The sequence below is a fragment of the Physeter macrocephalus genome, chromosome 6 (genome assembly GCF_002837175.3).
Source record: "Physeter macrocephalus isolate SW-GA chromosome 6, ASM283717v5, whole genome shotgun sequence".
NCBI classification, from domain to species: Eukaryota; Metazoa; Chordata; class Mammalia; order Artiodactyla; family Physeteridae; genus Physeter; species Physeter macrocephalus.
This window is the reverse complement of record NC_041219.1, coordinates 67,240,421-67,256,290: the sequence shown is the minus strand read 5'-3', so window position 1 is coordinate 67,256,290 and position 15,870 is coordinate 67,240,421. Positions and strand designations below refer to the sequence as shown.

At 37.3% G+C, this 15,870-nt stretch overlaps 1 protein-coding gene across 9 annotated transcripts in view; it reads right to left on the bottom strand.

Annotated features, from left to right (window-relative positions):
• PLEKHA5 (pleckstrin homology domain containing A5) overlaps positions 1 to 15,870 on the bottom strand; it is a 265,581-nt gene that overhangs the window by 78,858 nt on the left and 170,853 nt on the right. For all 9 annotated transcript variants that reach the window (XM_028491073.2, XM_028491068.2, XM_028491069.2 and 6 more), the window contains exons 7-9: positions 13,518 to 13,590; positions 6,816 to 6,916; positions 3,639 to 3,754 (exon numbers count right to left, since the gene is read on the bottom strand). In XM_028491073.2, the coding sequence (XP_028346874.1) occupies positions 3,639 to 3,754; positions 6,816 to 6,916; positions 13,518 to 13,590 (290 nt within the window). The remainder of the gene's footprint in view (positions 1 to 3,638; positions 3,755 to 6,815; positions 6,917 to 13,517; positions 13,591 to 15,870) is intronic.

The following is a 15,870-nucleotide window of genomic DNA, read 5'->3' as shown; positions in this document are numbered from 1 at the left end:
TTCGGGCAAGGTGCAGAAACTGACCAAGCCTCATTCTTCTCTGTGGTGAATGGGGAAAATTGTAGCACCGAGGAGACAAGATTGCTTTGAGGACTAGATGAGTAAATCAGTGACTGCCACAGACTTTACCACTACCATTCCATCTCATCAGGCAATTGTGGATTAGAATCTGGCATCTCGTGTCCACATCCCCGCAGGAAGAATGGGCTGCTCAGCAGTATGTGCCTGGGCCAGTGGACAGTTTTATTGCTCACCATGCCAGCTGCTATATCTGGGTCTTTTTTGATGAGAATCAGCTTCCCTTAGACCAATCACTTCCAGGATCTGACAAGACCAAGCTGAGTGTCTGAACCTGCACGAAATTGCCAAGATCATACCACACCAGGGAGGCCCCTCTCGGGCACTGGCTAACCTTGCACATTTCAATACATAATAATGCTCCTATTGCTACCAGTTTCAGTGATGTGTGGAAAATACATAATCTATACATATCCTATACAGCTATACAGAGATAGCTAGTTAGGAATACCATCAGTGAGAAAAAATAAAAGGAAATGTGACTATTTTCTTGGGAGTACAGTTATGGACTATCCATATACTTATGTTAGATAAAACTCATAGCTTCCAGATTGGAAGGAATATTAGACACTGCTAAAGTTTACTAAGATATGCTATGGAGCTTCTTTCCCTTGAAAGATAAAAGTCAGAGAAGATCTACACTAAAAGCACATTTATCCATGCTGAATTCAGGGGTGGGGAGGATTTTTTAACATTGAATATCAAATATCTGAAAAGGTTTTTTAAAATTAGTTACCTCTAGTCTACCAAAAGCTATTATTTTAAATTAGAACTGCAATGACTTTTTCCTCAATTTTTTTTCTCAAAGATTTAAGAGATGTAATCAAAAAAGACACATGCTGACTTTTCTCTAAGTGGAACCAAAACTGATTCAGAAATGTATGCTAAGATAACATAAATAATGTAAAACTTGTGATCCAATTTTAAAAAGTGACATTTAAGTTACTGCAGAAAATACATGCAAATATAGAAAATGAAAATAATGGGCCTGGAGATGGAAATTATTCAGAGAATGTATATTATGCTTAGATTTTTTAATGCCATCAATGTTCTGCACACTCGAGGACAATGACATTGTAGTTCATAGGTTAAATACTTTATAAATTTAGAAGAAATGAACTATCTAGTTAAAAACTGGATGTCCTATCTCTTAGGTGATATGGCGTGATAAACATTTGTAAGTATTCTGGCCATAAGGGAAAAAGAGCCCAATACCTTAAAACCAAGTAAACAAAATCTCCCCATCTTATGAAATGAAATAGTATAGTAATTAGGTACCTTCGTATTGAATGATTAAGACTACCAGGGCAAAATAAAAATGCTAAGAGCTAGAAGTAGAACAAAGGACATAATTTCTAGAGGATAATGGCGACTGACACCAGGTTGGGCACATAGGTGGTATTCAACAATTCCTGGCTAATAGGGCAAATTGTATCAACATAACTGGCTAAAAATTGCTGTGGGCACATAATCAACGAATAGTTGTCACAGTCAAAACAAAATATTGAATATCATCTTTATCACCATAAATTATGAGTAATTATTAGTTTTTAGAGTGGAAAATACACGAAAAGAAAATGGAAGTTGAAATTCTGGGATAAGTGAACACACAATACTGAAACTACCTGGCAATCATATATCTTAATTATTATATTGATTTCTGTATTCTAAACAATTCCCTGAAAATGCTACTCTTAAGTTAATATTATCTTAAGATTTTCAATGAATTTTTTTCACCCACAAATTTTCTCTAGCTGTCAATCATAATCACTCATTTTTACGTCCATTCAGGTCATTTTTACACATGGAATTCCAAAAGCAGATTTTCCTTTTATTAGCTCTCAACCCAGAAAATGTATACGGTTGAGGTGGTTACTCTTCTTTTTTTTAAAATTAATTAATTTATTTATTTTTGGCTGCGATGGGTCTTCATTGCTACACACAGGCTTTCTCTAGTTGCAGTGAGCGGGGGCTACTCTTTGTTGCAGTGCGCGGGCTTCTCATTGCGGTGGCTTCTCTTGTTGCGGAGCATGGGCTCTAGGCACGTGGGCTTCAGTAGTTGTGGCTCGTGGGCTCAGTAGTTGTGGCTCATGGGCTTCAGTAGTTGCGGCGCACAGGCTCTAAAGCACAGGCTCGGTAGTTGTGCCAAGCGGGGGTTACTCTTCGGTGCAGAGTGTGGGCTTCTCACCGCAGTGGCTTCTCTTGTTGCGGAACACAGGCTCTAGGAGCGTGGACTTCAGTAGTTGTGGCTCACGGGCTTCAGTGGTTGTGGTGCACGGGTTTAGTTGCTCCGTGGCACGTGGGATCTTCCCGGACCAGGGCTCGAACCCATGTCCCCTGCATTGGCAGGCGGATTCCCAACCACTGTGCCACCAGGGAAGCCCCGAGGTGGTTACTCTTAAAAGTAGGTGTCCCAGAGTTCAACCCTGGACCTTCTTTCCTTTTTTTCTCCATACTTTTCCCTAGCTCTAATTACTAGTGATTAGTTAAGTTAATTTGGAATAGATACTTTAAAAAATAAACACAAATTTACTTATATAGCATCAACTTGAGTCTTTTAACCAACAGTCAAAAGACTTTATTAACACATACACTTAAAAAAAAAAAGATTTACAATGTAACAATCCTATAATTTCCTGAGAAGAGAGCAAAAAGATCAAATTTGCAATTTAGCAATCTTCCTTATACGAGAGATGCACTCAATTGTTGCTGACTGGAAGAAAAATTTAACTGTATCATAGATCCTTCTTCAAATTATAGGAATAAATAACAAAAATGTTGTAAGCCCATTATTCAGCTGCTATTTACATATTTTAGAAACAGATTTCCTCTCACTAGTTCTTAATATAGTCAAATATTAAAATGATTCATATGTTAAAGCAGGGGAAACAAATCACACTTAGATCAATTTTAACAGTACATATTGATATTACCGAAGAATCTAAGCCCTGGAGTTTGAAAAGAAAGAAGGTAGAATTCATCAAGAAGTAGATATATTTAGAAATAATCTACATGTTTGATGAACTATTTTCTGGAGACATTCATCATAAAACAATCAGAATTAACCCAGAAATGCCGAAGAAATGAACCTCATAAAAAATTCTAATTTATTAAACTTGAAAAACATACAACATAATATAAAAACACAATGAAATGAACTTCATGAATATAAATTCTCTTCTAAGATTCAGAACCTTAAAAAACACTGTCTTGTGTTCTTTTAAGATAGCCATTGAAAATGTACTTACCGGAAATTAAAGGTAATTCTGCAAGAAGAAAGAACATTCAGTTGGAATGTTAGGATTCTGGATTCACCTCAGTACACTGATAGGTGAAAATGAATAAAGAGGGAAGGTGGAATAAAAATGCAGGTGGTATTTCAAACTAACTAAAGGTGTATTAGTTTAATATAAAACATGAATTAATCCTTGCTTTCTGAGGAAGAAATGGTTTCATATCATGACTACTAAAATGATATGAACTATGATAATGACATACTTGGCAAGGCATGGAATAAAATGTAAGTGGAAATCACCATTATTTTCCCTACAAGCCTTTACCTTTTCACAGGTTCTGTCTGTACCAGGGCAGCATCTAACATGGCTTTCATCCACAACTCCATTTCCTTTCCTGTGTCAGTGCAGAAATAATAGGTCCGCATGTTTGGATGGGCTGCCTGATTGAAAACGGCACGATCATTTTAAATAGAAATATGATATCTGTAAAAGAAAAAGAAAGGAAGTTCAGTGGCTCTCTACACAGATCATTACTATCCAATGTCAAAGAAAGCAGACTTGTCTTACATACAGATATAGAAATGAGGGACTTAAGAAAAATACAATTCAATATTGAAAAATATATACATATTACATTTTTTCTCCTAACTTTACCGTTTTTCTTTTTCTTTAAAAAAAAAAAAAAAAAAGATGTATAGGAGGGGAAGGAGGTATTAAAGGAAGCACCTGGCCGTCCCTGTTCCATGCACACATCCCTAGCAATTTCCATTTACTACAATTCACATCTCTCTATTCAAGAATGTTCCAGAGCAACCAGCAACACAAGTCATTGAAATGTACATGTCATAGCATTTCCCTCCTGTGTTACCAATTCCTTTAGCTCTTAAAAGGTGCTGCTGTCTAAAGCATTTTGAGTAATCCTTACAGACACCTACACACAAACATAAAAGATTTATAAATGACCCCAAATGGCACTGCCCTTTAGCTTTTCTTCTCAAGTTTCAGAGTTAAAATGTAAATACACTGGGTTTGGGGCCTATATAACTGGTGAGTAGGTTTCTTTCTTTACGGTGGCAATCTGCCTCTATCCAGAGAAACAGAAAACAACACAAAGAAGGCGCTGCTGAGGGATAGCTACCCAAGTTCAAGCACTGAGTGCTCGGCTTGGCCCTGGGCCTGCAGCGCAAAGATGGACAGCGGCAGTAGCTACATCAGAGCAGAAAACAAAGCCAGATTAACACAACATGGTTAAATCAACTCGACTTCAATAAAATTTCTTTAAAAAAGAAGGGGGAGGAAAAAAAAAAAGAAAGAAAGGAAACAAAGGCCAGGGTGGGGAATTCTGTGGGGGGAACCATTCTTAATTTCCATTTAAGAATGCCTGCGACGGCTCCCTGGTAGACACTGAAGGACACGGAAAAAGAAACAAAAGCTATTTCAGCATAGAATGAGGCAGAAGGAAGGGAACTAAGCACAGAGTCAGTCTAAAGAGACGAGAGGAGTAAATCTGGAGCCACACGCTCCACTCAGAGATCTTGACTACCTGCTTTACCTACAATGTCAAATTAGCTGCTTCAGAATATTTTTCAGAATCAGGATTATAAATAAATTCAATCAACACAGTGAGCAAATTAACTTACAGAACCAACAAATCTCACTTGACCACGTAAGGGAGGTAACGCTATCTACGGAAACCACGCGAAAAGAAACAGCTCAAATGCCACCGGTTGTTAAAATGATTAAAACCACCACCAAGAGTCACTGGACTGGCTGAGTGGGGTTTTGGAGAAATGGATAAAGACCACTGCCCCTATCTGTGATCAGCGGAAGGAACACTGGGCTGGTGCTCAGAAGACCCAGGTGTAGCCAGGACTCAAGACACTAACAAACCACACCGAAGCTTGTGATCCGTCAAATGGGAATATTTACAAGATGATGGCAAAGTTCCCGGTTTAGCTTTAAGTTCCACAGCTTTGTTCAACAATTGTCTATAGTTTCTACTTACCATTGTGAAAGCAGTAGCATCAGTGCCAACGGACTGAGTAGTAAAAGGGGCTCATAAATTCAGAGAAAACAACATGGCAGAGAAGAGAATTTGAAATAGAAATCATTATGTTTGTTATAGATAAAATCCAATCAAAATTAAACCGAATAATTACAGAGACAATATACTTAACATGCATGGTCACTTTTACTGCTATTTTAACATTCTATTTATTTATATATTTTTAAAAACCTATGTTTTTTTTTTTAGAGTTTAAGAGCCCAGAAAAATGTCCTATGACTCGTACAAATTCAATAAACATTTGACAAGTTGATGAGCAACCAAAAAAATTTAAACCTGTGCCCAAATAACAGTGTTAGTATCACAGAGTTGGGCAATGTACTTTTAAAAAGTTATTACTTTAAGTTATCGGTATTAGAGTTTGCTACAGCGTCTTAAAATACTTAATTCCTTTCCTCTGGTTCATACTGTTAATAACATTTATTGAAATGGGTAGTGTTTGCCCTTGTAGCCACTGGTCTTTGCTCAGATATTACATTCTCTTTGAGGTCACCCATCACCCTACCACAACTCTGCCTTTCCGTCTCTTTTCTCCATAGCTAATAATTTAACACATTAATTGGCAAAAGTTGTAAATCAGCTGCAGTCCTGAGTATTCTTTAAAAGTGGACAGGAATTAAAAATTGAATCAATTTTATAATGGTGCAAACATTTTCATTGTGAAATAACAGCATGTTACCCTTGTTATTTCCTGTTTTCCTTAAAATGAAAAATTTAAACCCTTCAGAGTTCTTAATTTAACACTGACTTAAAAAAAATAGGTGACTTCTGAAATTTATTTCAGCCATAATCATAAAGCAAAGAATGCAGTATGGTCTTTGAAAACAAAAATAACCAACTTAGCATTCAAGTGGCCTCTTACTTGAGGTTGCTCTACAAGCCAGCACATCACAGAGATGGGTGGGTATTTTTAGTTAGGGGACGGAGGCTCAGGTCTGCTTAGATTTAGCAATAGATTTAATGTTTCAACTGCAATATTCTCTCAAAACTATCTGATGTTCATGAAGTACTTAGACCCAAGAATATCTCTGCAAATATCCTATAAAATCATGAATGCACATGTATTATGTTAAATAACACACCACCCCCAAATTTATTATGAAAAAATTCAAACATACAGTAACCTTTAAGGAATAGTACAATGATCACCAGGACACCTACAGCTATATCTATCAATTATTAGCATTTTAACATATTTGCTTTAACTAGAACCATTTGAAAGTAGAGACATAAAGACCCTTGGCCCCTAAATATTTGAGCATGTACTGCCTAATTAAAAGGACACTCTCCTCCTCGACCCTAAGACCACTATTATGTTTTAAATATAAAAATAACTGTCACTAAAATATCTTTTTGTCATAATCCATGGTCAATATCCACGTTTTAATCAGTGCAAGATTCAAATACAGAATAAAAAAGTATGACTATTTCCTTACCTTAAAAGCATATTTGCGATTAATGTGATCCTCGGAGGTAAGCATAGCTATCTGAAAACTAGGCAACAGTATGCTTCCCAGAATACCCTCTTCTTTCTCATCTAAGAGATAATTGAACATCTGATTAGAATTTTAAATGTTCTCATGAAACAGAATAAATTTTCTTGAAACTTATTTTGACAAAAATCAAAAGATTTTCATATATGAATGAAGAATTCATGTATTGTTTAGGTAGTTCTTTGTAAAGTTTTAAAAGAAAATATTAAATAGCAGAGTATATATACTGCTTTACTTTCAACACGCTTCCCTATCCTAAGCAAATCAGAAATTGGCCCACATGTCAGAAAAATGTCAATTACACAGAAAAACAACATACATTTGTTTGGCATATAGACTGCATTCTACAAAGCCCTTTGACATGTGATTCACTGAAACTACATTAGCATATAAGTGATGACACAGAAAATTTATAAAAGGAATCCACCCACGTTGCTGGTAGGATATAAATGTGCAACCATCTTAAAGCTAGGACAAATGCACGGCTCACTTGTCACATCCTTCAGACTTGGCTCAATTTCTCATCAATGAAGCCTTTCCTTGACTGCTCTATTTTAAAGTGCTTCCCATCCTGACCCATCCCAGAGCCCTCTCTTCTCCTTCTGGAACTCCACCACTGTCTCCTCTCACCACCACCCCAATTACTGCTGATACACTGTATGTTTTAGTTTTTTATTTATCATCTTTCTCTCTCCACTGGAATGTGAACTCCATGAAGACACTTAGATAGAACAACAGTAGCAGATACTCAAAAAATTTTGAATAAATGATGATACACATAAATACATTATTGTAAACTATGCTATAAAAATCACATGCTTTTTAAGCATATATCTGTGAAGGGTTGTTTTTATCAGCCGCTACAATATACAATAAAGTTATGGGAATAAATTACAGGCCTACAAGGCAAGCACATAAAATATACCCAAGAAAATGATAAAACATTAATCTCGGCACAGTATAGATTCACATTATTAACTTGCTGCCTGGGGGCAGCGATGTTTATGAAACTTGAAATACATAGTACATTGTCAGAGACCCAAAAGACAAGTTAATAAAGCTGTGCATGAGGCTGATGAACTCACCAATGAGAAAAACCATAAATGAGAAATAATTCTTTTCATTATGCTTGCCATGCTTTTTATTATTATAAACTTAATGAGGGATTTTATTTATTTTCCCCTCACTTCTAGACTATATGTTGAAACTTCCAAAAGAAAAAAGTCACATTAGAGGTTATTTCTATAGCTTTTCTCACGACAGTAGAACAAAAGTTTGCTTTTACTATACTGTACTCATTCAGGTATAGTTCACTAATACAAGAAAGAATGAACAAAAGTGCACATTTATTCTCAGAGGTAAAAAAAAAGAGGCAGTGAGCAGACATCAATTATAGAGAACATGACAATTTTCTATAATTGAGTCATATTCTAATTTTAAATCCAATTTTATGCTTATATAAAGCATATAATCAGAAACAGCTTGAAGTCATCTTTATTAAAAGATCATTTTTTATCAAATAATACCTTCTTCTATGTTGCATAATTGGAAAACTGACTTTCCTAAAGTTATTTCAGAATATGCAGCAGCAATAAGCACAGGGTGACTTCACTGGATTATCATGGACTGTTTCCTGGCCAGATTCCAAGCAGCTCTGAGATCTTGGGCAAGTTACTGATGCTGGGCATCTCAGTTTCATCTACTATAAAACTGAGGAAAACAAGACTTACCACTAAGGAACTTGTTGTGAGGGTTAAATGAGTTAACAGACATAATGAACGCAATACTGCACTCAGCTCATACTAAGTGTTCAGTAACTACTGCCATTATTACATAAAACTGAAGGCATACAAAATCTTCATCTGTCCAATGACTATCCGAAGAGTCCCCTGCTAGATCACTTAAATGTTCCTAATCATGGCTTTCTTTTAAGTTCTCTACCTAGGTAACTGTCTACCTAGGCAACTGTCTTACTGATATTTTTTTACTGTCTTAACTCTACCTAGGTAACTGTCTTAGTTTCTATCACCCAGAGGGCCTTGTATACTGCCAAGCCAAGGGTAGGAACTGAGTGATGTTTGTAGAAGGAATGAACTCCTCGTTGGGGACGGGGAGTCAGCCAGGCCTTTCGTAGACTGCACGGCAGCCTAACTTCTCCCTCTGCTCTATCTGACTTCCCTCCGTTCCCGGGCCCAGGTCCCCACACCAAGAACACTCCCCAGTAGGCCTCTTGCACCCTGATCTCCACCACAAGGCTTGCTTCCTGAGGAACACAACCTGGGACAGGAACCCTACAAAGCTCAACATTTTAGTGGATTCAAGTGACATTTCAGATCCCCCCATTCCTTCTTTCGCTTTAAAGACGTTTGGGAACAAGACAAGAAATACATACAGTTACTGCTGGGTAAATAACTTACAGACCGGAATATCGTTACACTCATTCTCGTTCCTCACCAGAATACTTCAATATTTTGCTAACCGGTCTCTTGGCTTCTAGTTCAACTGCTACGGTGATTTTTCTAAAATGTACACTTGATCTTGATATTATTTTTGTATTCAAGACAGGAGTTTAAATTCATTAGAATAACAAACAAAAGCCTTTTGTGCCTTGATCTACTTTTTAGCCTTTACTCTTGCTACGTCTTCAGACATCACCTTCATTCCTTAAGTCCTATATGTAATTTTACAAATATGCCATGCTTACTCATGCTTTGTACATGCTAAGTCCCCTTGGTCAAGATCACCCTTCTTTCCTAATCCCTTCCTTGTACAGGCCTGGTCCACACTCATCAACACAACTGAATACTATGACATTTTTTCCCAGACTCCTTCGGCTAATCTGTGAGTTCCATAAGGAGAGGGGTTTATATTGTTAATTTCTGCATCCTACCAGCTAATAAGATGTCTGGTATGCCAGAAGAGCTCCCTGTTAGCTACCACCCTAGTCTAAAGCCATCATCATTTCTACACAGTAACTGCTAACTCTTGTTTCCTTCCTTCCCCTTTATAACTCATTCTCTAACAGCAGCTTGAGTGAGCTTTTTGAAACGTAAATCAAAAGCATATCACTCTTACGCTTAAAAATACACAAGTGTTTCCTTATGGTATCTTGGGCAGAACCTAAAACTCCAACAGAATCCAAAACTGGTGCAATCTCCCATCCATCTCTTTCCCTACTGCTAACCTCCCTGCTTGGTACACTGGTTTCTTTCTGCTCCTTCAACATCCCAAACACTTTCCTACCACAGGGCCTTTGCACTCTTGCTCCCCCCTGCCTGAACGCTCTGCTCACTGTGCCTCCTCCTTGTCATTGGGTTCTTGCTACCTAAAACATCGGCTCAGAGCCCTGATCCAAAGAGGCCCTTGCCCCATGCCCTTCTTTCATATCGTGACCTTATTTTCCTAAAAACACTTACCATGGTCTTGTTTATTTATCTGAGTTCATCTGCTGTCTCCCTGACCTCTCTAGATGACAAGCTTCATGGAAGCTTTCTTTCACTGCTATTTTGAAAATACCTGGAACGAAGCAGGTCCTGCTCAGTAAACATTCGCTGAGTGAACTGCGTCCCATGGTAAATTTCATCAATAGACTGACTACAGAATAGAGCAATTTCAGTACTTTATCACAGAGTTCACGATATGCCTGGTATATTGTAAAGAACAGTGGGAACCTGGGCTTCCATCTGGTATTGGATGCTATCCTATTGCAAAAAAACAGCAAAGCTCTTATTCTCTCTCTGTATTATTTCCCATATCCGTAAAACATAGACTGACCTGTCAAAAAATCCTGACAGCACATTCTGTATGTTAGTATATTAAATGCTTTGAGAGATACGGAGAAATGAACGGGGCCATTGTATTCAGGGTACAAGAGAAGACGAGATTGGCAATTCCCTGGCGGTCCAGTGGTTAGGGCTCCACGCTTCCACTGTCGTGGGCCAGGGTTCGATCCCTGGTCGGGGAACTAAGATCCCACAAGCTGTGCAGCGTGGCCAAAAAAAAAAGAGAGAGAGAGAGAGAAGACGAGATCTGGGTGTTTAGGAGAAGTGTCTGAGCGCAGATCCGGGCTTTGAGACTTGCTTGGGGAGACAGGCCAGCAATTGGACCTTGCTGCCCTTAGTTTCCTCTCGTGTGAATGGGAATAATAAGACCTGCCACCTTATCAGGTGGCTGTGAGGAAGAGATGGACAAGATCATAATGTTATGTGCTTAGCATACAGTAAACACTCCAAAAATTGCAAGCTATTATGATTATCTCACTAAAATCTGATAGTTTTTATTTAAAATCTGACATTTCCTATTGATAAAATAGTGAGAGTGTAGTATCATATGCTTCTTTCCAACCATTTGAAGAATGAAAGTGAGTTAAATGTTATATCTTTCCTTTCTATATCTTCTTCTTTTTTACATTCCTCCTGTCTGGGGAACTGTACTAAAATTAATAAATACATTGAATGTGAAATGCAAATGGTTAATAATAATATGGAATCTCATACTCAACATGGCTTCTGAATTCACCTTTACTTTTTTCAAATTAGGTTAAAAGTTTTTCTATTTTAATAAAGGCGACAAGTAGCAAGCACCTTTCCATGAGCAATAATAACAGCAAAAGACAAGGAACTCGGTGCGCTTTTTGTTGCAAATTAACACTAAGAAATTTTTATATGGGAAGCAACAAACATTTTCTTGTTCTGATTTAAAGTTCTAAATAGTCTATAAAACATACTGGAAAAGGGAGAAAAGTACAAATTATAAGCTTAGGAATAATGTATGAGTTACAAATCCTGACTTTCTGCAAGACTGGGAAAACCTTTAAGGAAAATTGTAGAGTTAAGTCTGGCACTTAACTAAAGATAATACCACAGTTGCGGCCTGACCAACATCTCTATGACAAAATGAAATTTTATAGGTCTGGTTAATTCTGACTCAGCAGTACTTCTCAACCACAGTATTCAGTGGGGGAAAAAAGATGAATACAATTCTAGTAATTTCTAAATCTGAAGGTCAATATGCACATGTTGCTTTGATAGATGACCACAGAATTTTGTCACACCTTTTTCTGGACAATCACAAAGTAAATTTTAAAACTGCTAATAGGCTCTAAAATTCTATTGTATTCTGTGGTATATAAATGAGTAATCATGCACTGACAATCTAATTCTTTAGTGACTGTTTCCAACCAGACTTTAGGGAAGAAGGAATGGTTGTTCAGATTCACAATTTCATATTGTAGCTGAAGCAGATTTCTAGGGAGAGCACAGCCTTTGCACCCCTTTCTCTGTTCATACCAACTTTGTGGTGTCTAACAGATCCACATGATCAGAGACTTCTCTACACTCTGACTTAAAATTGTTATTAATCAACAACTTATTAACCAGAAAACATTAAAAGAAGAAGAAGAAAAAAAAAAAGACGGACTTCCCTGGTGGTCCAGTGGTAAAGAATCCGCCTTCCAACGCAGGGGATGCGGGTTGGATCCCTGGTCAGGGAACTAAGATACCACGTGCTGCCGGGCTACTGAGCCCGCGTGCCGCAACTACAGAGCCCACGTGCTACAGAGTCCCCACGCGCTCTGGAGCCCCTGAGCCACAATGAGAGACATGGCCGCGTGCCACAACAAAGAGCCCGTGTACCACGAGGAAAAATTCTGCGAGCCACAACTAAGACCCGCCGTGCCCCCAAATAAATAAATAAATAAATAAATAAATTTTTTAAAAAAGAAAATTAGAGAGAGAGAGAGGGAGAGAGAGAAATGAAGACTGCCTTTAATAATACCTTTATTTCTTCTCCACCAACGTTAATAGCCTGGTTTGTATCCCTTCTGTAACTTTCTCAATGTTTCACGCAGGTCTTTTTGTTTTAAAAAAAAGTGTGTGGGACTTCCCTGGTGGCGCAGTGGTTGAGAGTCCGCCTGCCGAAGCAGGGGACACGGGTTCGTGCCCCGGTCCGGGAAGATCCCACATGCCGCGGAGCAGCTGGGCCCGTGAGCCATGGCCGCTGAGCCTGCGCGTCTGGAGCCTGTGCTCCGCAACGGGAAAGGCCACAGCAGTGAGAGGCCCGCATACCGGAAAAAAAAAAAAAAAAGAAAAAAGTGTGTGTGTGTGTGTGTGTGTGTGTGTGTGTGTGTGTGTGTGTGTGTGTGTGTGAGTGTGTGTGTAGGGCTGGAAGGGATCATAATAAATACATTCTTTTGTCATTTTTCTTATTTGCTAGTACATCATAGCAGTCTCTAATCTAATGCACTAACATCATTTGCTGGAGAGAATGGGATATCTAACGGACTGATGGCTAGATGTGATAAAACTGACAAGTAAAAAGAATCAAACATCAAACTAATGTTTTTCATCTATTTGGCACTGAATTCAAGGATAACATTATAGAGTGAATACTCACATGTTCTTCACACAAAACAAATCAGCTCAGCACAATCAGATTACAGAAACTGGACCAAAACTAAGACCAATCTGCCTGAAGCACAATATTGCCTTCTGTCCCACCCGCCTTACTCAGAATTATATGTCAATAAAGAAAAGATTTTCTTGATACTATTTGTTGATAATAAAATAGCAAAAAGATTTGTAATGTTTTCTCTTTAAAAGAGTATCTGATACTTAACATACATTCTATTGTTTACGGTAAACTCACCTCTATAATAAAAGAGGCAAAGGTCAGAAAGCACGAACCAGCGTTTCTTCCATAGCTTCATGCCAGTACTGTCCTGCATTAGATCAGCATATTAAAGGATTTTTTTTTCATTTCAGAAAATTAAAACTCATTTCTGGTTTTCTTATTGGTTTAAAATAAGCTTTTAAAACAAGGTGTGTTTGACATATGCTATACAGCAATCTAACTAAAATGCTAAGCAAAATTTTGGGTTAGTTTTCTAGGGACTTGTATCATATTAAGGTATTCCCAAGTATACTGGTCTTTGAAGAGTAATACTGTCATGTAAAAGGAATTCTATTGAAGCAATGTGATTTGGTTTCATATTTGCAAGCAATTTGAAATCCACTCTATTGAACACGTCTGCTATCATGAGAATGTAACTGTGCAGCAATGTGTGCATTCTGGTAAACCAGATTTAATAAATATGTTAATCTTCAACAAGAAGAAAAGTGTGATTTGAAATAATTCCAAAGGTAATGTGATTTTAAATGATTGCAAATAAAGGAACCTCAGCATACAAACACATTTCATAAACATTTTTTTCTTCTTACACAAACAGCTTGGGTTTTGCTTATCCAGCAAAGAGTACCTACTTGGCAGCTTTTTCTAAGTTATTTAGGTAATAAAAATGCCAAGCTCAAACAAAATCACAATTTTAATAAAAATTACCTTCCCACATGCACTAGAGCAAAACCACAAGAGAAAACGAAACACAAACCCAGACCGAGACACACACACACAAAGGCAAAAAAGAGGTCAGTTTGTATGTGCATTGATTTATATTTCTTAATTTACTTCTAGTTGTGACTATCATCTAAAAATGTCTTTAGAACTGAAGAAATTATATGGGTAAAAATCTCCTGAAGTAAGGGATCTGTCCTTAAAATTGACAGCTACACTAAGGAAAGTTCTCCCCCGCCCTCCCAAATTACATGGTATTTTCAATCTCCTAATTAATTATCTCTTTACAGATAATTTAAAAGTTTAGATCTTTAAGCGGCTCTACAAACAAATATTCTCTGTAAGTCGCACACCTATTACAAAATAAACACTCATGGTAGAGAAACTGGTTGGTAACGCTTTGGCAATACTAAATTAACCAAGGGATCAAGAAATAAAAACAGCAATCATTTAAAATAAGGAATCCTATACCCTCTATAAAGCTCAATATCACACGGAGCTATTTCAATAGAATTTGGACTCATTAGAAAGTCTAGTTAAAAAAACCTTTTAGCTTGGATAAGTTTAAATGTCAGATGGTTAAAATATAGTAAATGATCTTTAAGTAAAAGTGAAAAGTTGGTATCCAAGTTGCATACCCAATCAACTCAGTAAGAAATTGGCGAAACTAATCTAAATGGGAACTCTGGATTTTAAGTGGGTCTTCTGCCAATACAGTAGTTTAGTTGCCACTCAACTTTCAGACAGAACAAGGTCTAATGAATGTTTCGTAACAAAGTCATTATGAATTTTAATGGATATAATTATTAGGCCATCTGAAAGCAATTAGCAATATTTGACAGAATAAATTAGCACTATCAATGAACTAATATTTAACTTGCTCTGCATCATCTGTATACATGTAAAATCAGAGAGACAGGACAAAGAAAGATAAAGGTCTTGAATGCTCAGTTATCTGTTATCTGGAGTTCATTTATCTGAAACCAGTTGCAAACCAGAAAGTGAAAAAGAAAACAAAAGCCTCCGAGCAATCCAAATAGATGTCACCAAGTCCAACGTACATGCATCCCTACTAATTCCAAAACGTACAAGTGTTCCAAAAAAGCTTAGTTACCAGGTTTCCCAGATAATGGAACTATACAAACCCCAACTTATCAGGGTATCTGAGTGACCCATGCTTGATCAAACAAACAAAAAAAAGAAAAAACAGTACAGACACTTAAGAGAGCGGTCTTGAGGGCACAGAAGCAAAAATCTGAAAAAAATCAGAAAAATCTCAACATGATCAGATTTCTCTATAAATTAAAGCAGAGAAGTACATAATTCTACATTTCTTGAATGATTTTTATAGGATAGAAAAATGTACAATACCTCTGTTTTTTTCCATTTTAAAAATATTTCTGCCTAGATAATTTTAGCATGCTGTTCCTAACATTTTTAGGCAGCATATATTTAATTTCAAATTTAGAAATACCTGCCCACCCCCGCCCACAATATCTCTAAGTAACATCCATTACTTTTTCTTTCTCCATTGTTCCTCTAACTCTCTCCGTGGTAATAAGAAGTGAAGAATCTGGATGACCACTACAGTTCTTTCTCCACTCTACACAATTGTCTTAGGTGCCTTCGGCAGAAAAGGTCCCTTTTGATT